This window comes from Megascapheus bottae, chromosome 8 (assembly GCF_031878675.1).
Source record: "Megascapheus bottae isolate mThoBot1 chromosome 8, mThoBot2.hap1, whole genome shotgun sequence".
Lineage (NCBI taxonomy): Eukaryota > Metazoa > Chordata > Mammalia > Rodentia > Geomyidae > Megascapheus > Megascapheus bottae.
The window spans coordinates 37,867,761-37,890,399 of record NC_143516.1 but is presented as its reverse complement, the minus strand read 5'-3'; the positions used below and the strand labels follow the sequence as shown (position 1 = coordinate 37,890,399).

At 37.6% G+C, this 22,639-nt stretch overlaps 1 protein-coding gene across 2 annotated transcripts in view; it reads right to left on the bottom strand.

Moving 5' to 3' along the window:
* Positions 1–22,639, bottom strand: part of Cdk19 (cyclin dependent kinase 19) — an 88,413-nt gene that overhangs the window by 23,961 nt on the left and 41,813 nt on the right. For both annotated transcript variants that reach the window (XM_090338287.1, XM_090338288.1), the window contains 3 exons: positions 19,680–19,790; positions 17,639–17,779; positions 1,749–1,806 (listed from right to left, as the gene is read on the bottom strand). In XM_090338287.1, coding sequence (XP_090194413.1) covers positions 1,749–1,806; positions 17,639–17,779; positions 19,680–19,790 — 310 coding nt within the window. The remainder of the gene's footprint in view (positions 1–1,748; positions 1,807–17,638; positions 17,780–19,679; positions 19,791–22,639) is intronic.

The window sequence follows — 22,639 nt, the reverse complement described above, 5'->3', positions numbered from 1 at the left end:
TGAAGTAGAAATTCAAGTAGAGAGGTGTCACACAAGTGAATGACCCTGATTTACTAGCTTTCTAATCCTGTGTTCAGCCTTGTCCAGTCTAACTTTTCTCCTATTTATCCACATTGCTTTATATCTGACATAACATATTTTTTGAATAAATTTGTTTCCAGCAAACTCAGAACTGAGCTTTAAAGAAAAGAAAGCAAACTTAGAAAATCAAGTAATGGCACAGGCACAGTTGAATCAGGGAGTTGTGAATATGGAGAAAGTCAAATAAGCACAACTTTAGCACTGTATATTCCAACAACAAAAAACAAAAAAAAAATCCCCCCCCCCCAAAAAAGCAAGCTGGTCAAACTGGTAGAATATATTTTATTTTAAAATTGCTAGCCATATCTTAATCTATATAAAAGTATAAAATATGTGTGTACACATGTATACACCCATACATACATATAAATATATTTTCATTTGGAAAAGACATGTTAGTACCTAACAAAGAACACATAGACTGGGGTGCGAGAGTGAAGAGAAACTGTGAGACAATCTCAGAGCCAGGGAGAATTATTAAGGGAAGGAAAAGTTGGGGGAGGGGGGAGGGGGGAAGGAAGGTTGGTTTAGGTGATCTGTTTGGGATGACACTGGTGGACACTGTTGGTAACATTAAACACAAGATTGGGGTAGTATATGGGACTTCGTGTTTTGTAAGCTTGTTAGTCAATTCCTGGTGATGTTCAACTTTAGGATTACATTATTTAGCCTGGCAAGGTGGCTCATGCCTGTAATCCTAGCTACTCAGGGATGCTGAGATCTGAGGATTGCAGTTCAAAGCCAGCCCAGGCACTAAATACTGTGAGACTCTTATCTCCAATTAACCACTAGAAAATGGGAAGTGGTACTGTGGCTCAAGAGGTAGAGCGGTAGCCTTGAGCTGAAGAGCTCAGGGACAGTGTCTAGGCCCAGAGTCCAAGCCCCATGAATGATCCCCCCGCCCAAAAAAAAAACTTTAATTTTTTTGGAAAAACTAGTATTCTTTTTCAAAAAAGTAATGTTATTGTTATTTTTAAGGAGTTTACAGAGGGATAAACACTTCACAGTTCAGGTAATACATTCCTCTTTTGGACCATGTCATCCTTCCTTCACTGTTCCCCAGTTTCTCTCTCCCATCTCCCTAAAGTTTTTTATTTGTTTGTTTTTATTAGTCCTGGGGCTTGAACTCAGGACCTGAGCACTATCCTTGGGCTTTCTTAAGGCTAGAGCTCTACCACTTTAGCCACAGCACCATTTTCAGCTTTTTCTATGTATGTGGTAGCAAGGAATCAAACCCGGGTCTTTATACATGCTAGGCAAACACTACCACTAGGCCAAACTCCCGGCCCCTCTAAGCGTTTTTATAGACCATAAGCCTGTACTTTCCAATGGTTTTGCTAAAAAATTGTAATATTTTTTATTTTTTTATTTTGTCCTGGAACTTGACTTAAGGCCTGAGCACTATCCGTGAGGTTTTTTTTGCTCAAGAATAGCACTCTGCCACTTAAACCACAGTGCCACTTCTGCCTTTTCCAGTTTATACAGTGCTGAGGACTTGAACCCGGGGCTTCATGAATGCTAGTCAATACTCTACCACTAATACACATTTCCAGCCCTATAAGTAATATTTTTAAATTAACTACTTAAAAAATTGACTACTTAAATAAGAATTTGAGGAAGGGAAACACTTTAACTCTTAATAAATTATTTTAGGAATAGTTACCTACCTATTTTGACTCTCCCCCTTTCAGGACCTTCTCCCATTACTAGGATATTTGCTGGTTTCTAGAAATAAAAATAGAGCATTCAAATTACTATGCTTATTCTTTTGACATGCTCTAAATGGAAAACCTTATAATTGAAAATATTTTTATATTTTCGACAAAATTAAGCTAATCAAATATTAAGCACCTTTTACATAGTTGAAGCATCTAACATAAACTTGAAGTTAGCACTAATTTTATATAAATACTTTTGCCATGGAAACATATCTTGTTTTCAAAACTGTACCGCACAAATACTTACAAAGTAATTAAACCTACCATTTCTATTCACTATATATTAAAAAAAACTAGTAATGACATTTTAAAACCTGTACAAAGTATATAAATTGTTTACGGACCACAACAAAGAAGTCATGTATTCAAGGAAAAAAAAGTTGGTAGAGCTAAAAATCAAACAGACAATAACTGTCTATGTTAAATGGAAAAGGGTTTTAAAATATTCAATCTCAAGCACCACAAAGGACAAACAAAAAAACAAGCAAACCAAATAGAATATTCTTGCTAAATATTCCTAAACTACCACTGTAAAACATAACCAACATTCAACAGACCCCATTAAAATTCATGTCAGCAATAGTACAATGCAATAGGAAGAAATTCCAAATATAATTTCAAAATGTAGGCAAATAAAAGTCAAAGCTAACACAGATTTATATAAAGAAACAAATGTATCACTTTTTTTTTTTTTTTGGCCACTTCTGGGGCTGTTCCTGAGCTTCTTTTACTTAAGGCTAGCACTCTACCACTTGAGCCACAGCACCATTTCCGTCTTTTTTAGAGTAGTTTATTAGGAGGTAAAAGTCTCAAGGACTTTCCTGCCTCTACTGGCTTCAAACCCAGATCATCAGATCTCAGTCCCTAGAGTAGCTAGGATTATAGGTGTGAGCCACAAAAATTGAGCTTATCTGTCAATTTTTTAAATTCTCCATCTGTAAACCAACAAATATGATAGGATTAGGGATAAAGAAAGGGAAATAAGCTCCTAATACTTTGGAAAGAAAATTTATGCATTTTTAATTTATTGGATTCATCCATTAAATCAATGAACATGTTTTTAGTATTTCCTAGTTATAAAGTATCATTAAGCATTAAAATAAAAGTCAAACCATGATAAACCAAAGCTCCTAATCTCCAGATACTATTAGTAAGTTTGTGTATTATAAGAAGCTAGTTATACAAAGGCGTGAGATATGCATTTAGACATTAAAGAGTACTTTTACTTTTTTAATCTCTGATTTAAAAGAAACTGAACAGGGCCAGGATTTTGGCCTAGTGATAGAGTGCTTGCCTAGCATGCACAAAGACCCAATTTCAATTCCTCGGTACCACATACATAGAAAAAACCAGATCTTGAAAACTGAGCAAAACCCAGCATACCTGAATAGAGGAAAGACTACAGTATTGCAAAAGTGAACAAGCCAGGCGCTACACAAGCCAGGCGCTACACAAGCCAGGTGCTACACAAACTAGTAGTAAGGATTACAGTTGAATCTGGTAGGTCAGTGTTCAAATTCAGCTCTGATAGAAAAATCTGTGGCATTCCATCTCCAAAAATAACCGCAAAAAGTCAGGCTCAAGGAATACAATATAAACTGACCAAGCAAAGTCAAACAAGTCCTGAGTCCAGACCCTAGTACTCCCCTCTCCACCTTAAAAGGCTATAAGCAAGTATGCTTAGAATATAATTATGAAGTCTGACTTTAGCTGTAATCCTAGCTACTCAGAAGGCTGAGATCTGAGGATCACAGTTCAAAGCCACCCGGGCACAACAAAGCCATGAGATTCTTAATTCCAATTAATCTCTAGAAAATGAGAAGTGGGGTTGTGGCTCAAGGGTAGGGTGGTAGCCTTGAGCTGAAGAACTCAGGGACAGTGCCCAGGCCCAGAATTCAAGCCTCAGGATTGTCACCTGCCCCTGGCATCCCCGGCCTCCCCACCGCGCCCCCGCAAAGAAAAAAAAAAAAGAAAAAAGTCTGACTTGACTAGGAGGAAAAGGGTCACAATGGGGTGGGTAGATGCATTCTTTTCTTTCTTTCTTTTTGGCCAGTCCTGGGGCTTGAACTCAGGACCTGGGCACTGTCCTTGGGCTTTCTCAAGGTTAGAACTCTACCACCTGAGCCATAGCACCACTTCCAGCTTTTTCTGTGTATGTGGTACTAAGGAATCAAATCCAGGACTTTCAAACACGCTAGGCAGGCACTCTACAACCAGGCCACACTCTCAGCCATTTGCAGAATGCTGGGTGATGTAACCTGACGCTATATTACAATCAGTGAGATTACTCAAAAGAGGAGGAAGTAAGCTGGTAGCAACTGAATTTTTTGAGGTGATAAGGGAACTGGGGGATTTGAAGCTGAGAATACTTTAGAGTGAAAAATTTACAGAATGTTGTGACTGGTTCCAGTCAAAGATTAAGAAAATAGAATGATAAAGTTTTCATCAATATCTTGAATTTATGTAACCTGAAGAATGATGGTGTCTTTTATGGAAATAAGAGTTACAAGAATTACTAGGGAAAACAAGGAGCAGGAGATGACACTGAATAGGAACAGGGTATCTATTTGAAAGTTAGTTTCACTAAACTATGATAACTAAAGGCAATCACTCTACTGCTAAGACTACGCTCCCAGCCCCAAGACAAAAAAGCATTATATTATTAGGACCACATGTGGTCACTACAGAATAACACAGGTCCAATTTACCAGGAGGAAGCCAAATACATTTAAAATACGTACATCAAGTAAAACTTGATATAATTTCAGGTATGAAAAAGACCAATGGTAACAAGTGTTTTTTCAGTTATTGGGATATCAAACACAGACTAGTAAAAATTTAGATGATCTAAAGAATAGTATTACCAAGGACAAGAATTTGTATAGCTTTATTCCCTTCCTCTCTTACCTATTTCTTTTAAATAGTTGTATAAAATATAGGTGGAAGGAGGAATGGAGGGAAGGAAAGCAGAATTTATTTTGATATTCTACCAATCCAATTTCTTTCATTTTTTTTTCTTTTTAGATAGTCCTGGGGCTGGAACTGAGTCAGGGTCTGGGCAATGTCCCTGAGCTTCTTTTGCTAAGGCTAGCACTCTATTACTTCAGCCACAGCACCATTTCCAGCTTTTTCTGTTTATGCAGTACTTAGGAATCAAACCCAGTGCTTCATGCATGCTAGGCAAGCTTGCTTGCTTGCTTGTTTCCCTGCCTGCCTGCCTTTTTTTTTCCACTATGTCTGTGGTACCAAGGAATTGAACCCAGGTCTTTGTGCATGCTAGGCAAGCAGTCTACCACTAGGCCAAACTCCAGGCTCCCATACACCCAATTTCTAATGATAGGATTCAGAGACTCATTTGAATAGTTACATAAGGTTTGATTTTTGCATATTTCAATATTATTCACAATGAAAGAAATGGAATGATAAAAAAATAACCTAGCCAGGGATGGTATTAATATGTAATATAAGCACTCTGGAAGTAGAGGCAGGAAGAGTTTGATCTACCCTGGGCTATGTATTAAGACCCAGTCGCAAGAGAAAGAAAAAAACAAAGAGGAAACAACAAAAATCTAGATAGCACAGTATTCTAGAAGCTAAGGGAAATAAAATTTAAAAGTAGTTGTCAGGCAAAATAAAACACCAGGAAGCAGGTATGCAAAAGGGATAGGGAAAAAGGCAGACAGAAGAGAGGGAAAATGCAGTCAAGAATCCAATGTATATTCTACAAAATTAAGAAGATGAGGGAGGGGGCAGGAACGAGAAGGATAAGTAAGAATGTTGAAAGGGGTGATATTAATCAATATATATTCATAAACTCCTTTGTCTAAGTATTTAAAGATTTTTCAAAAAAGGCTGTCAATATGAAAGAGGAGAAGACACAACCAAAATGGACAACTGGAAGATCACTGGTAACTCAGTAAATGCACCCCCCAAATAAAGAGGAAAGAGGCAAAGGCAGATGTGAAGCATAATTTTGAAGGCCTTTGTAAAAATGAGATTTTTTAGGAGGCACAGATTAAACTGTAAGATTACTATATAAGCCATCTTATATACCATTTGCTATAGTGTTTGTAATTTCTAAGATTTGAGCTTCAAAACACTTTCAGCCAGTAAGATATAAGCACAAAACCATTTTTAAAGATGATCTGTTTCCTTCAGAACAAGAAAATAAATGTTAAGGCCCCAAGTCCTTTATGTCTAAAAGTAGCAATAAATCCAACAAAATAAATTATATAGTCACCATTAAAATACATTTAAGCCAAACACCAGTAGCTCACATCTGTAATCTTAGCTACTTAGGAGGCTGAGATCTGAGGATCTAGCCTAGGAAGAAAGTCTCTCTGAGACTTTTATCTACACTTAACCACTCAAAAACTTGAAGTAGGGACCTAGAGCATGGGCTAGTGGTAGAGTGTGTGCCTAGCAAGCATGAAGCTCTGGGTTCAATTCCTCGATACCACATAACACAGAAAAGACCAGAAGTACGCTGTCGCTCAAGTGGCAGAGGGTTAACCTTGAGAAAGCCCAAGGACAGTGCCAAGGTCCTGAGTTCAAGTCCCAGGACTGGCCAAAAAAAAACCAACAACAACAAAACTTTAAAGGACAGTGCCCAGGCTTTGAGTTCAAGCCCCAGGACTGGCAAAAAATAAAATAAAATAAAATAAATAGGTTTAACTATTCAAATAATTTTCAGATCAATCATTACATTTCTCGTAATGGACATAATCAAGGTCCTACACTGAAATTTATTTATAGATGCTGTGTTTAATTTTTAAAAGGCTAGCGTTAGTCATTAATTTCAATGAAAGTATATGCACTGGAAAAAGGAAATTACAGTGCATGCATACACACTCATACCCCCACACAAATCTAAAAGGATGATGAAAGGGTACCAAAATTGTCCTGACCTAGATACATCCCAATTAACATAGACTATGCTTTGCTAAAACCCCTCTTTTTACTGTGAACACACAAAATGCCAGCTGTGAAAGAAAGTGATACTGCTGGGTTTACACACTTTAGTTACCATAGAAACAGAAGAAATGGCAGGAGTTAGAGGCCTAACAGTTATCATCAATAAAATCAAATAGACAAATCATTGCTGTTAAGTTCATTTTAGTTAAAATAGTATTCTAAAGACAAAAGTCAAAGGGAGAGTGTGATAAATAATACAATTACTCAAATGCTATTCTTGAACTATCTATATTTTTGTAGAATCTTGTTAAATCTTAAATTTGTGTTCATGATGTTTTTAATCCAGACTTGCCTTTTCTTTTTACAGGAACACTTTTTTACAAGGTTAAATTTATTTCAGTTAATCAGCGATGCACAATTATTTGCTTTGTATTCCCCACAACAGGGCATTTGGGACAAAAATATAGAGCTTAGGGGCCAGGAGTTTGGCCTAGTGGTAGAGTGCTTGCCTAGCATGCATGAAGACCCAGGTTTGATTCCTCGGTACCACATACATAGCCAAAAGCCGGCAGTGGTGCTGAGGCTCAAGTGGTAGAGTGCTAGCCTTGAGAAAGTCCAAGGACAGTGCTCAAGCCCTGAGCCCAAGCACAGAACTTGCAAAAAAAAAAAAAAAAAAGAAAGTTTATACTGACTTTTATCAGTACTAATGAAAAAAAGAAAAATACAACACAATTGACCAGAATAGAAACAATCAAGAGTATCAATTAGACTAGTTTCGGAAACACAATGTAGGACAGGTATTAACGGCTACAGCCATACTTTTATTTAAATATAGTGGCGCACAATTCCCCTTTTATTTAATATAGAATTATATTCCAGGAGAAGACAATCAATTAATGTTCCTTTCCATATAGTGTTCTTCATTGTTCAATCTGAATATGTAAGACCCTGTATTGTAACAATAGGGCAAATAACTACCTAAGAGTGAGACCTATGTTATCTTCTCTTTAGCAAAGACAGTGGTCATTTGCTAGTAATGTTAGTTTAATATATCTGTTTACTCTTAAAAACAACCTCATTAATTGGATAACCGAGAACTGCAAAACAGAGAATCTGATCTTTGTGCTTACTACTTCTTCAAAAGCAGATACATAGTTTTGTCACTGTATGTATTAAAACCTTGCCACACACTAAATATTTAATAGACATTTGTTGAATGAGAGAACGAATAAATGAGTGAACTAACTTGATGAATTGACTTGTAACCTATTCATCTATGGGCAAGGCATGAGTGTCCTATGACAGACAACTTCCCAATCTTACAATTGTCAGGAAATATGCCAAGCTCATTTTACATGGGCTTTTTAGAATTCTGATTTTAGTTTGTTATATAGGGTTGAAAAAAATCAGGTATATGCTAATGACTCTCAATTATAGATCTCTAGGACTCTAACCTTCATGTATTTTAGAGATTGTCAACTACATATAGGCCATCTCCACAATTATTACATACTCAATTCCCCTACTTGTCAGGCTGGTGCTTTGCCACTTGAACCATACATCCACTTTTGGGTTTGTGGTGATCAATTAGACTTATGGACTTTCCTACCGGGGTGGCTTTGAATCATGATCCTGAGATCTTGCATCACTAATATTGCAGATGTAAGCCACAGGTGCCGAGCTGTTTATAGTTTCTTACTGTATGCTTTATGCTGTCTCCTCTGCCTGAAATGCTCCCTGACCTACCCTCTTCACCTTATGAATAAATATATCTACTCATCCTTAGTACAGTCCTCCGAGAAAAACTCCATACTAATTGATTAGATGTGTATACTCAGTAACTTATGCTTAGCCCATCCTTAAAACAGTATCAATCAGGCTGGGAGTTTGGCCTAGTGGTAGAGTGCTTGCCTAGCACTCTACACAAAAACTCAGGTTGGATTCCTCAGTACCACATACATAGAAAAGGCCAGATATGGTGCTATAGCTCAAAGCTCAAGTAGTAAGCTCTAGCCTTGAGAAAGCCCAAGGACAGGACTCAGGCCCTGAGTTCAAGCCCCAGGATTGGAAAAAAAAATAGTATAAATCTCCAATCCTTGAGAAATACCCCCCCCATATCAAATTTAGGGATTTGTGTATGCAAGATAGGCATTCCGCCACTAAGCTACGCACCCTAGCCCTGTAATTTAAATTTATTTATTTACTTAATGTATGTGGTACTGAAGAATCAAAGTCAGGCCTTCATGTATGCTAGGCGAACACTATACCACTAGGCCAAACTCTTGGTCCTGTAATTTATTTTAAAATCTATTGTTTTATGATTATCTACTTACTGAATCTTCCCTACAATATACCACCTATACAGGGAAGGAACTGGATTTTACTAATCCCTGTATTTCCAGTGTCAAAAATATAGTGTTAGGAAGTCAAAATTTGTTTCTGAAGCAAATATTCTTAAGTCTGAAACTTAACCCTTCTTCCATATAAATCCAGTTATAAGTAAGTAATTTAAGATTAAATGACAGTTACATTCAGCAATACTATTAAGTGTCAAAGGGTTAAATAAGGCTTTCTATTCACAGAATCTGACCACTGTTTAAAATGTTACTATTAAATGAACTGGAGGTTTCATAGTCACAGCTAGATCCCAGCTATCTGTAAATCACAAGTAGAGTACAACATTAAATGTTGTGATTAATTTCATTTTGCATTCACAGCTAGATCCCAGCTATTTCATTTTGCCTTAAACCAAGTTGGCAAGCTCTATAATACAACACTTACATTAGTCAAACTTAGGTACTCACAGTAAACAATGCCTGCCAACCCAGTACTGTCAACAGTTAACAAAGCACTTCTTTGTCTGCTTTTTAGAAGTGGTTTCAGGCCTGAGCAGCAGAGATAAGCTTTCCTTTTCTCTAACAAGAATCAATAAAAAGCAATCATTATAAAAAGCTCAATGTAAGACAAACACATGAATCTAGAAGGCTATTTACCTAGCTTCAAGGTCAGGAAAGGAAACAATCAACATATATTCCATGTTTTAAGAAGGGAGAAAGGAATCTGAATGATGGTGGGGGATAATATTTATTGGGTTACATTGTTTATATGTGTAAATATTACAATGAAATCTCTCTTGTACAACTAATTTATGCTAATAAAAAAGATACATTCCACATTGATATCAATGGCAGGAATAATATAGGAATAACACTACAAAGGCATACAGAGCTTAGGCTTTTCATTAACCACAGCAGTCAGTCCATCTTCAGAAGTACCACTTATAAGAAGTAGTTTTCTATTTATATCTATGTCACTGATACGCAAATAAAAATTCACTCTTGTTATCATAAAAAATTAAGTGTTGGAGAAATTCCAATATGAGCCCCTTGTTTAACTGATGAAGAAATAGTTCCAGAGAGAAGGATCTAGAACATCAGCCAGTGTATCCTCCCTTGGCACACACACTAGAATCTACTTCCCAGTTATACACTTCAGGCCAGAGTTGTGAGAGCAAAAGCACACTAGAGAAATGAATAGCACTTATCTGATCTAGGGCCCTCACCTCTAGAAATATCTTACTCAGATATAAACTTAGTTGTCAATATATTCCCAAAATACTATTTCGAATCTCCTGGAAAACAAGCAAGAATCTTTGCCTGCAAAATCCCCTCATTCTCAATCTTGTTAGTGAAATAGAACACTTGGGTTAGGAATTACTTGGACAGTCATTTGTTAAAACTTAGTGACCTATACCTAAATGGGTATACAGAAACTGGGCAACGATGGCTCATGCTTGTAATCCTAGTTACTAGGGAGGCTGAGACTGACAGGATTGTAATTTGAGATCAGCCTAGTAAGAAAAGTTCTCAAGACCTCAAGAGAGAGCTGGGCATGGTGGTGCATAATTCCTAGCTATGTGAAGAAGCCTAAAACAGGAGGATTGTGGCCTAGATATGTGCAAGGACAAGAAGCAAAAACTTATTTAAAAATTAATCAATATAGGGGCCGGGAGTTTGGCCTAGTGGTAGAGTGCTTACCTAGCATGCACGAAGACCCGGGTTCGATTCCTCAGCACCACATACATAGAAAAAAGCTGGAAGTGGTGCTGAGGCTCAAGTGGTAGAGTGCTAAGCCTTGAGAAAGTCCAAGGACAGTGCTCAGGCCCTGAGCCCAAGCCCAGGACTGGCCAAAAAAAAAAAAAATTAATAATAAAAAAATTTAATCAATATAGGGCCAGCAGTTTGGCCTAGTGATAGAGTGCTTGTCTAGCATGCACGAAGACCAGGGTTCAATTCCTTGGTACCACATATATATAAAAAAAAAAAAAAAAGCCAGAAATGGTGCTGTGGCTCAAGTGGTAGGGCTCTAATCTTGAGAAAGCCCAAGTGGATTACCCAGGCCCTGAGTTCAAGGCCCAGGACTGGCAAAAAATAAAATAGAAAATAATTCATTTAAAACAAAGGGCTTTGACCAGGAGTTGACCTAGTGGTAGAGCATGCATGAAGTCCTGGGTTCAATTCCTCAGTACTACATACATAGAAAAGGCCAGAAGTGGTGCTGTGACTCAAGTGATAGGGCTCTCGCCTTGAGAAAGCCCAAGGACAGTGCTCAGGCCCTGAGTTCAAGTCCCAGGACTGGAAAAAAACAAAGGGGGTAGGGGACTTTGGAGCTGGGAACTGGCGGCTCACACCTGTAATCCTAGCTACTCAGGAGGCTGAGATCTGAGGACTGCGGTTCAAAGCTAGGCCAGGCACTAAAAAGTCCTCGAGACTCTTATCCTCTAATTAAAAGTCCGAAAGATGCTTATCTCCAAGAAAACCAGATGTGGCTCTGTGGCTCAAGGGGTAGAGTGCTAACCTTGAGTTGAAGGAACAATGCCCAGGCCCAGAATTCAGGGCCCACAATTGACCCCCCCCAAAAAAAAAAGAAGGGAGGGGAGAGGGGAGGAGTGGTCATACCCAAACTTTGTGTTTGGGTTGTGTGTTGCCTAGCGAACAGAAAGCCCTGAGTTCAAATCCCAGTACTCTTCCTCCCCCAAAAGCATATCTTATAATACATAAATTTTATTCAATTTTACCCAAGCATTATAAAAGTGCTTGAGTGCTGGGTGTCAGTGGCTCACACCTGTAATCCTAACTATTTAGGAGGCTGAGATCTGAGGATCCAAGTTCAAAGCCAAGTCCATGAGACTCTTTATCAATATTTAACCACCAAAAAGCCAGAAGTGGAGCTATTGCTCAAATGGAGAGAGCTAGCTTTGAGCAAAATAGCTCAGGGACAGTACCCAGACCCTGCATTCAAGCCTCAAGCCTCAGGACTGGTATGTGCATGCCTGTACACATAAATTGGCATGTTATGTGTGCACATACAAATGTGTGAACAGACATATACAAAATACCCGTTAGTGTGAAGAACAATTATTCAAACACAAGTAAAGTTTTGGTATAAGTCCTTCACACTTTTTGTTTTTAAACACAGAGCTAAGTTGGGAAGCATTCATTTAAGTTTATTCAATAAAAAACCTAGTAATTCTTATCATGTGCTATATTCTGTAATATGATAGAATAATGTAATATGATAATATGATGTAATAGGATAGAATTCTGTAATATGAAGATATTTCAGTTTCTGTCACTGATACAGCAGCAATGTTTTGGAATTAAGGAATTATTGATTTACTTAATAATACTAACATTCATCTAGTATTTCTGTCTTTGCTGAAGAAAAATAAGGAAATATCAGATTCTTTCCTGAAATTCTATTCAAGTAACTTATAAACACACAACAGAGCAACACAAGACAACACAATCTGTGAGACATGAACTTTGCCCTCAAGAAGCTTATAAAAGTCTAGTTCTGGTGGCTCATGCCTGTAATCCTAGCTACTCAGGAGGCTGAGATCTGAGAACTGCAGTTCAAAGCCAGCCTATGTTAGCAAAGTCTCTTTTTTCCAAATGACCATCAGAAAACCAGAAGTAGTGCTGTAGTTCAAAGTGGTATAGTGCTAAGCCTTGAGCAAAAGAGGTCAGGGATAGTGCCCAAATTCTGAGTTTAAGCCCCATAACTGAAAAGAAAAAGGAAGTTTAAGACCTATGACTGAAAAGGGAAGAGGAGGAAGAGGAAGAGGAAAAGGAAGAGGAGGAGGAGGAAGAGGAGAGGAGGAGGAAGAGGAAGAAGAGAAAGGAGAAGGAGGAGGAGAAAGAAGAGGAGGAAGAGGAGGAGGAGGAGAGGAAGAGGAAGAAGAAGAAGAGGAAGAGGAAGAAGAAGAAGAAAAAACAGCTCGTAATTCTAAAAACAAGATGAACCCTGAATCTTGGCATTCCTCCAATCTACCAGAAATAGCAATTTCATAAAAATGAGTCATTGTATATTTCATCTTCTTACTCTTAGCTATATCCTGCTGTAAAATTCAGATACATCTTTTCTCTCTTAGTGTTTACAAGGTCCAAATATTTATAGACTTATGTCTCTTCTTTACACTCAGCCAAAAATGAATACATATAGCTCTCCTCCTTTTCTTTTATAGCAATTTCTCAGTTTAAGTAAAATTCTAGCTTTTGCATTGAATTCTAGGATCCTAACCTGGCAATTAAAATATCGTTTCAGACATAACATAAATTACACTGAAAAAAAATCAAACTTTTTGTGGTATAAAGCCCCCAAGTTTGTATCTTAGTGCTGAAGGCTAGTGCTCTACCATTTGAGCCACAGCTCCACATCTAAGTTTCGTATGTCTGTCTTCTAATTATTTCTTAAACAGAAATAAGAGCTCATCAATTTTCCTTCAAACTATAATCATCAGAACTTAGCCTCCTCAAGTATCTAGGATTAGTCATGAGCACCAGCACTTGGCCCAAACTCTGGTTTTTATTTACTTTTGAAATTTCTTTGGTTATGTTATATTGTAAATTTATATTTAGCACTTTACTTGTGTGGATGTTTCAGATTTTTCATCAAAAGACTATTTAGAGATAGTGAACACATTTAAATATTTGTGAAAAATAAAACATGAAAAACTATATCCAACCAGCCGCCAGTAGCTGACACCTATAATCCTGTTCTCTCAGGAGATTGAGATCTGAGGATTACAGTTAAAAGCCAGCAAGAGCAGAAATGCTCCCATTGAGACACTTAACTCCAATTAACCACTCAAAAACTGGAAGTGGCACTGTGGCTCAAAGTGGTAGAGTGCTAGCCTTCAGTGAAAAGCTCAGGGACAATGACTAAGCCCTGAGTTCAGGCCCCACAACCAACAACAACAATAACAAAAGCAACAAAAGGCAAATTACATTCAAAGCTGGGCACTGATAGCTTATGCCATTAATCCTAGCTACTCAGGAGGCTGAGATCTGAGGATCATGGTTCAAAACTGACCCAGGGCCAGGTGCAGGGGCTCACCTTTATAATCCTAGCTACTCAGGAGGCTGAGTCTGAGGATCGAGGTTCAAAGGCAACCCAGGCACTAAAGAATGTGAGTTAATCACTAGAAAATGGGAAGTAGAGCTGTAGCTCTAGGGGTAGGGTTGTAGCCTCAAGCTGAAGAGCTCGGGGACAGCTCCCAGGCCCACAGTTCAAGCCCCATGAACCACAATAAAACAAAAGCAAAAACAAAAAAACTAGCCCAGGGAAGAAAAGTCTATAACCTTAAGATAGCCAGAAGTTGCACTGTACATACATACATACATACATACCTAGATCCACTGACTAAAATAACAACTTCTATTCATAAGTTCACTAAAAATAATTTTGAATATCTTCATTATGTCCATTTCACTATTACATTTCTTTATCTGTTACATACAAAGTAAGCATATAGTTTGTATTTACTGAAAATACTTATGCAATAGCATGAAAATATGATGCAGCTATCAAACCTCTTGATTAGTGAAAAGAACTGGAGGATCATCTCAGACTAGACAGGTCAAAGTTTTAGATCTTCTCATTGGAGTTACTTGGGTAACAGAAATTTAAAAAAAAAAATGTCTGGGTATGGGGCTGGGAGTTTGGCCTAGTGGTAGAGTGCTTGCCTAGCATGCACGAAGACCCAGGTTCGACTCCTTGGTACCCCACATACATAGCAAAAAGCCAGAAGTGGTGCTGAGGCTCAAGTGGTAGAGCTCTAGCCTTGAGAAAGTCCAAGGACAGTGCTCAAGCCCTGAGCTCAAGCCCAGGACTGGCACAAAAAAAAAATGTCTGGGTAAAATATAAACAAGCATTAGGCAGGTCAGTGGTACACTCAACACATTTTCAATACCAATACTCCATTTATGCCAGGGACAAGGAAGCAGTGATATTTTTTACTCTATGTGTATGGGGTGTAAGATCTATTCTGTTGCACACAAATTTCAACACATTAAAACAAGCAAAACAACAGACCATCCAAATTTCCTAGACTCACAGAGCCTGTTTCAAACAGGCTCCAATCTAAATCTTTTTGGTCTTACCTCACAGTACTCCAATTAGCCACAGCTGATCTAGGCAAAATTCACACCTTCAGAGATAATTCAAGTACTTTTCACCTCAGAATTTTAATATCAACACTCTTTCAAATGTCTTTCATCTCTTAAATCTCTAAAATTCTTCTCATTTCTTAAAATCTATCTCAAATGCTACCTGGTCTCCCCATACTCAGAAGCTCTTTTGACCATTAATAGCATTTATTGAGAATAATCACATTCTCTCTCATTATCTTATGGCAGCATTGCTTGTATATGTCATATTCTTCTCTCAGACTATAAGCTCTTTAAGATGATATTGGGAGGCAATCACTGTCCACTGTCCACACCAAAAAAATAATGTTCACTAAGAAGGTAGTTCCTCATATCCAAGTGTACAGAGGTGATGGTATGCAAAAAGGGTAACACCAACCCTGTCCTCTCAAGAAGTTTACAATCTAGGAGATGTTCTAAACACCTACAACAATTGCTATAGTACTAAGAGAAAACTATTACAAGCAAATAAAGATTAATAATATCAGGATCCAGTAACAATAGGAGATTATTTCTAAGTAGAGATCATCATGCAGGTAAGTTTTAACATCTGTGTTGAGCTCTGAAAGATGGGTGCATCTGAATATGTGGCAGCATGAGCAAAAAGTTGCAAAATGTACCTGGTTCTGGCAGCTCACACCTGTAATCCTAGCTACTTAAAGGCTAAGATCTGAGGATCATGGCTCAAAACCAGCTCAGGCAAGAAAGTCCATGAGATTCTTATCTCCAATTAACCACCAGAAAACTGGAAGTGGAGCTGTGGTTCAAATGGTAGAGAATTCTTCAGCCTTGAACTAAAGAGTACAGGGACAGTGCCCAGGATAAGAGTTCAAGCACTGTGACCAAAACAAAACAAAAAAAAAACAAAAAAAAAATCTGTAAGGTGGTAAATAAAAGCTGATGAGACATGAATAATCACTAGTTCATTAGTAGAATACAGGTGAAAGATGACAGGAATAGAGACAAAGTCAGCAGCTGGAGCTATATGTGATACGACCCTGACCCTTTTTGTCAGTCATGGGACTTGAACTCTGAGCCTGAGTGCTGTCCCTGAGCAATTCAGCTCAAGGATTCCATCCTATCCCTTAAGCCACAGCCCCACTTCCAGTTTTCTAGTGGTTAACTGGAGATAAGAGTCTCACAGTCTTTAGTGCCCAGACTGGCTTTGAACCTCCATCCTCACAATCTCAGTCTCCTAAGTAGCTAGGATTACAGGTGTGAGCCACCCAGGCATAAAATTTGATATGAACAAATTTTCTATAGGTTCACTGAATAAGAAAATCAAGCAGAACACCACACCAGTGACTCATGTCTATAAAGTTAAGTCAGGGACAGCACCCAGCCCTGACTTTAAGCAAAGGAAAGGGGAAAAAGGGGAGAAAAAAAAAAAAACAAGTGACAACATTCTTTTTACCAGATATAATGGCATTCTTACAGCCTAGCTCCTAAAAGGAAAAACAAATACACAGTTTTTACTTCTACTTTTTTTCCCATTTTTGTGCCAGTACTAGGGCTTAAACCTGGGGCCTGAGCATTGACCCTTTTTTTTTTTTAAACTAAAGGCTAGATCCCTAGCACTTGACTCTTATCTTCACTTCTGGGTTTTTGCCTCTTAACTGGAGATGACTCTTACAGATTTTCCTCCCTGGGCTGGATTTGAATCACTATCCTCAAATCTCAGCCTCATGACTAGCTAGGATTAAAAGCATGAACTACTATTACTCAGCTATTATTAAGTTTTAAATTGTTAATATTTTACTGAAGATAAGCAAGAATACAAAGTAAAACTATATGCACTTGCTTTACATAGTACCTATTCTACTAAAATTACAAATTAATCACTGGCCAGCTTACTCCTATAATCCTAGATACTCAAGCAGCTGAGATTTGAAGATTCCAACTCAAAGCCAGCCCAGGCAAGAAAGTATGTAAGACTCTTATCTCCAATAAACTACTCACAAAAAGCCACAAGTAGCACTGTGGCTCAATTCTTAGAACACTAACCTTGAGTCAAAGCAGCTCAGGGATAAGCACCCAGACCCAGAGTTCAAGCCTCAGGACCAGCAACACACACACACACACACACACACACACACACACACACACACACACACACACACACACACACACACACACACACACACACACACACACACACACACACACACACACACACACACACACACACACACACACACACACACACACACACACACACACACACACACACACACACACACACACTTTACAGCTATGCGTAAATATAATCAAGTAGTAACAAACCAAATATTAATTGGTAAATGTTAATTGTATGTCTATAATTTTTATCCCTTCTTTCTGCTTGTGTGTACTTTCTATTTTTTCTTAAATAAATGTACTAAGGAAAAGTTTTCTTAAAAGAAGAGAAGACATGTCATTTTAAAGAAACACACTTACCAGGTCTCTGTGAAGCACCCAATTTGCATGGAGGTAATGGATACCATCAAGAATCTGGTAGAGTAAGGATTTAACCATAGATCTTGGCAACTGCATGGGCTTTTTATTTGCTTTTGATGCACGATGAAATTTAATAATATGCTAAAAATTAAAAATAAAGCAACTATAATAATATAATCTTTGCAATACTTATGTCAATAGAACATAAACTAATCTGTAAACAGTTTAACTATTTTTAAGCTACTCTGGAGGCTGAGATCTGAGAATTGTAGTTTAAAGCCAGCCTGGGCATGAAAGTTTATCTCCAAACAACCACCAGAAAACCAGAAGTGAAGCTGTGGCTCAAAAGTGATACTGCACTAGCCTTGTGCACAAAAGCTCAGTGATAGTGTCCAAGCCCTGAATTCAAAGCCCCATGATGGACCACTCCCCCCCCCAAAAAAGCAAGAACTAATTTTTAAAGGCTAATAATGGCATAAAGAAAATAAAGTTGAATAAAGTCAACCAAAATTATCTATTTTGGGGGTCAACTGTGACCAATATTAATATATGGTTATAATAGTCTACTGAAACAATATTGTCATTAAATAGAAGCAAAACAAATGAGTCAATGTTAAAATGCCTGCATAAGAACGCATTAGTTATGCCAGGAGCAGTGGCACACGCCTGTAATCCTAGCTACTCAGGAGGCTGAGATCTGAGAATCACAGTTCAAAGCCAGCCAGGGCACTAAAGTCCCTGAGACACTTATCTCCAATTAACCACCAGGAAATCTTAAGTGGTGCTATGGCTCAACAAGTAGGATGGTAGCCTTGATCTGAAGAGCTCAGGGACAGCGCCCAGGCCCAGAGTTCAAGTCCCAAAACCTACAAAAAAAAAAAAAAGTTCCCAAGACTCTTACCTCCAATTCACTACTTAAACCCTGAAAGTGGAGTTGTGGTTCAAAGTGTTAGAAAGCTAGTCTTGAGCAAAAGAGCTCAAAGCTGGACTGAACAGGAAGTCCAAGAGACTCTTATCTCTAATTAATTACCAGAAAGTCAGAAGTGGAGCCATGGCTCAAAGTAGTAGAAAGCTAGCCTTGAGCAAAAGAGCTCAGGGACTATGTCAAGGCCCTGAGTTCAAACCTTACAACCAACAAAACAACAACTAAGAAGAAAAGAAACACTGTAATTACATGCCAATCTTAACCCCTATCTCCACCTACATCCCTAACGATTCTACACATTTCAAAAAATTTCAATATAGACATTGAGGGTCATTTAAAATCTTAAACATTTGTATAAACTGAAAGTTTCTTTGGGTTTTAGCTCTGTTAAAGTTGTTCCTAAACAAATTTATAATTTGTATAAATTCTTATCACATTGAATCAAAAGTAATTATCCATAATTTTGCTACCAAATTTGTGGAGTTTTTAACTTTTAACATTCATGCCTGAATCCTAATTTTAAAAGTTAGGAATTCATCTTTTTTATTCTTATGGCCATATATTCATACAACACTCTAAAATCTATCTAGGGAAACACAGTTTTACATGGCAAAATACAACAAGTAGTTTATCTTTTACATTTTTAATAAATAGTTGTTCAAAAAAATTATAATTCCATAAATCAGGTTAGGTGTAACAATGCAACTTGACCGGTCACCCCTTCTGATTGATTTCCCATAATCCTCCCTCCAATTTCTATTCTGAAGTTACGTAGTTCAATTTTTACACATTGTATATTGAAGTACATATATAAATTTGAATTACTGTATATATCACAAAATTAATTTTTACTATATATAATAGTAAACTGTCATGACTTGTATGAAATGCAACTTCTCAACTCATTAAAATTTTCTGAAGTGAAGCTTCTGAATATTAGGAATACTCTCTTTTCAATACATTTCTATTAATAATTTAAAATAAACATGTCTATTATGCTTATTTTGAATTACGGTTAATAGCAAGCTTACTTTCTGTATGCTAGCAGTATATACCACTTAAGTATTTGCTTCTCATTTACATAAAATAACCCTTAATGAGTGAGTTTAGACTTACCCACAAGTCATGTTCTGCATAATCAAACAGCAGCCACACCTTCCTGTCACTATGAGAAAGGAACACTTTCTGCAATGCGATCACATTAGGGTGCTTCAATTCTCTCAAAAGCTGATGTAAGAGAAACAGATGAATCACCATTCTGTTAGTAAGAAGTGAGGTGGGAGAAACTGTCTCTTTTAAACTTTAAAATAAAATTTTTGAAATTTCAGAAAACACAAGGAAGTGGAAAAAATACCAGTACTCAGTTCTAAATGATAAAAATAACTTGACTGAAAGACAAACAGCTAGAAAAAGAAAGGGTTCAGCTTTAAATAGATCTGCCTGGATATATCAAATATGATTTTCCCACAACTAAAATAGTTGTCTTCAATTCCTACAATGCAGTAGAACAAACATAAAATCAATGAGTCAGAGAAAAATTAATTGCTTGCCCCCTTAGTGATTTCTTTCATAGTACTAGATGTAATCAACAAATCCTAAAAATAGTATTTCAAAAAGAGTATTAAGTTTAATTTTTTGCTTTTTTTCTTGGTGTGGTGCTGAGCATTGAACCTAGGTTTCTATACATGCTGGGTAAGCATTTATCATTTAGGTACATATCCAGCTCAACTTTAATTATTTTCTGTAGCACAGTTTTTAAAGGTATTAATTATTAACATCTATAAAAAATGTTCAAGGCCCCAGGAGTTTAGCATAGCAGTAGAGTGCTTGCCTAGCATGCACAAAGACCCGGGTTTGATTCCTCGGTACCATGTACATAGAAAAAAACCAGAAGTGGTGGTAAGGCTCAAGTGGTAGAACTCTAGACTTTAGAAGGTTCAAGGACAGTGCTCAGGCCCTGAGCTCCAGCCCAGGACTGGCAAAAAAAAAAAAAAAAAAAAAAAAAAAAGTTCAATAATAACCAGGTTTAAAAAACAAAAACAAAAACGGAAATGAGCTGGGCGCAGGGCTCATACCTATAATCCTAGGTACTCAGGAGTCTGAGATCTGAGGATTAAGGTTCAAAGCCGGCCCAGGCAATACAAAAGCCAAGAGACTCTTAACTCCAATTAATCACTAGAAAACAGGAAGTGGGGCTGTGACTCAAGGGTAGGTAGGTAGCCTTGAGCTGAAGAGCTCAGGGACAGCACACAGGCTCAGGGGTAGGGTGGTAGCCTTGAGCTGAGGAGTTCAGGGACAGTGCCCAGGCCAGAGTTCAAGCCCCACGACCCCCCACCCCCCACCCCGGCCCAAAAAAAAAAAACCTGAAAATGAGGGAGGGAGAAAAAAGAAGAGAAAGAGGAAGAAACAAAGGAGGAATATTAGAAGTACACTTATGCAAAAAATATTAACTTTAACATTTTAAATTATTTTTTAGCTTAGCTATTTGATGTCTATTCAGAGATAGACACATGTGTAACTGTCAAATATCACTACTCTATCCACTTTGAAATGTTCTTTTTAAGTTAAGTTTTGATAACAACCTTTAATACACTTTAAACAATCACCAGCTATTCAGGGAACTCCTTTTAAATAAAATACATAAAGAAAGGATTGCCTACAGAAAATATATCTTGAACAAGGTCAAAAGTCTAACAACCAACTTGTATAACATTACAATTTATAGGTTATAGGACTGAGCTGCTTAAAAGGCTAATAAGATTCAATTAGAAAAAAAAAACACTTCATAGTAAATGGCAAAGAATGTAGATCTGTCACAAAAGTTAAAAAAAAAAGTATATAGGACTGGGAATTTGATCTAGTGGTAGAGTGCTTGCCTTGCAAGCACGAAGACCTGAGTTTGATTCCTCTGTACCACACACATAGAAAAAAGCTGGAAGTGGTGCTGAGGCTCAGGTGGTAGAGCTCTAACCTTGAGAAAGTCCAAGGACAGTGCTCAGGGCCTGAGCTCAAGCCCAGGACTGGCAAAAACAAAACAACAACACAAAAAAAGTATACAATAAAATTATTACCTCAATTTAAGAATGTAATAAACTGAGCCATCTTCTACTTAACAGTATCTAAATGGTAGCAATAAGGAACTAGTTGGAAAATTAAAACTCCTAGAATGAACCAATATATGGAAATTAAAAAGAATATACTGGGGCCAGAAGTTTGGCCTAGTGGTACAGTGCTTACCTAGCATCACGAAGACCCTGGTTCGATTCTTCGGTACCACATGCATAGAAAAAAGCTGGAAATGGTGTGTGTCTCAAATGGCAGAGCTCTAGCCTTGAGAAAGCTCAAGGACAGTGCTCAAGCCCTGAGTTCAAGGCCCAGGACTGGCCAAAAAAAAAAAAAAAAGAATGAAAGAAAGAAAAGAATATACTGAGTAGTTCATACCTATAATCCCAGCACTGGGAGGCAGATGAATCAATGAGTTCGGACCATGGGCTATATATAGCACATTCAAGGCCACTCTGATCTAAATACCAAGATCCTGTCTCAAAAATAAAATAAAAGGATGTGCTGAGAATGATAGATCTATATTGTTGATTTGTAAAGATCACTACATAGGGACTGGGAATGTGGCTCTAGTGGTACACTGTTTATCTAGCATGCTTGAAGCCCTGGGTTCTATTCCTCAATACCACACAAACAGAAAGTGGCAGAAGTGGCACTATGGCTCAAGTGGTAAAATGCTATCCTGGAGCAAAAGCAGCTCAGGGACAATGCATAGGCCCAGCCAAAAAAAGAAAAAAGAATCATTACATACATATATATTAAATCACTTTAATATAATATATAATGTTAAATATATAACAATATACATTATAATAATATATATCCAGTTGCTTTTAATGGTGGTGGTAGTCATAAGGCTTGAACTCAGGGCCTGGGGGCTGTCCCTGAACTCTTTCACTCAAGGCTTCAGGTCTACCACTTTGAACCATAGTTCTACTTCCAGTTTTGTGGTGGTTAAGTGGAGATGAGTCTCTTTGACTTTTCTGTCTGGGCTGGCTTCAAACTGCAACCCT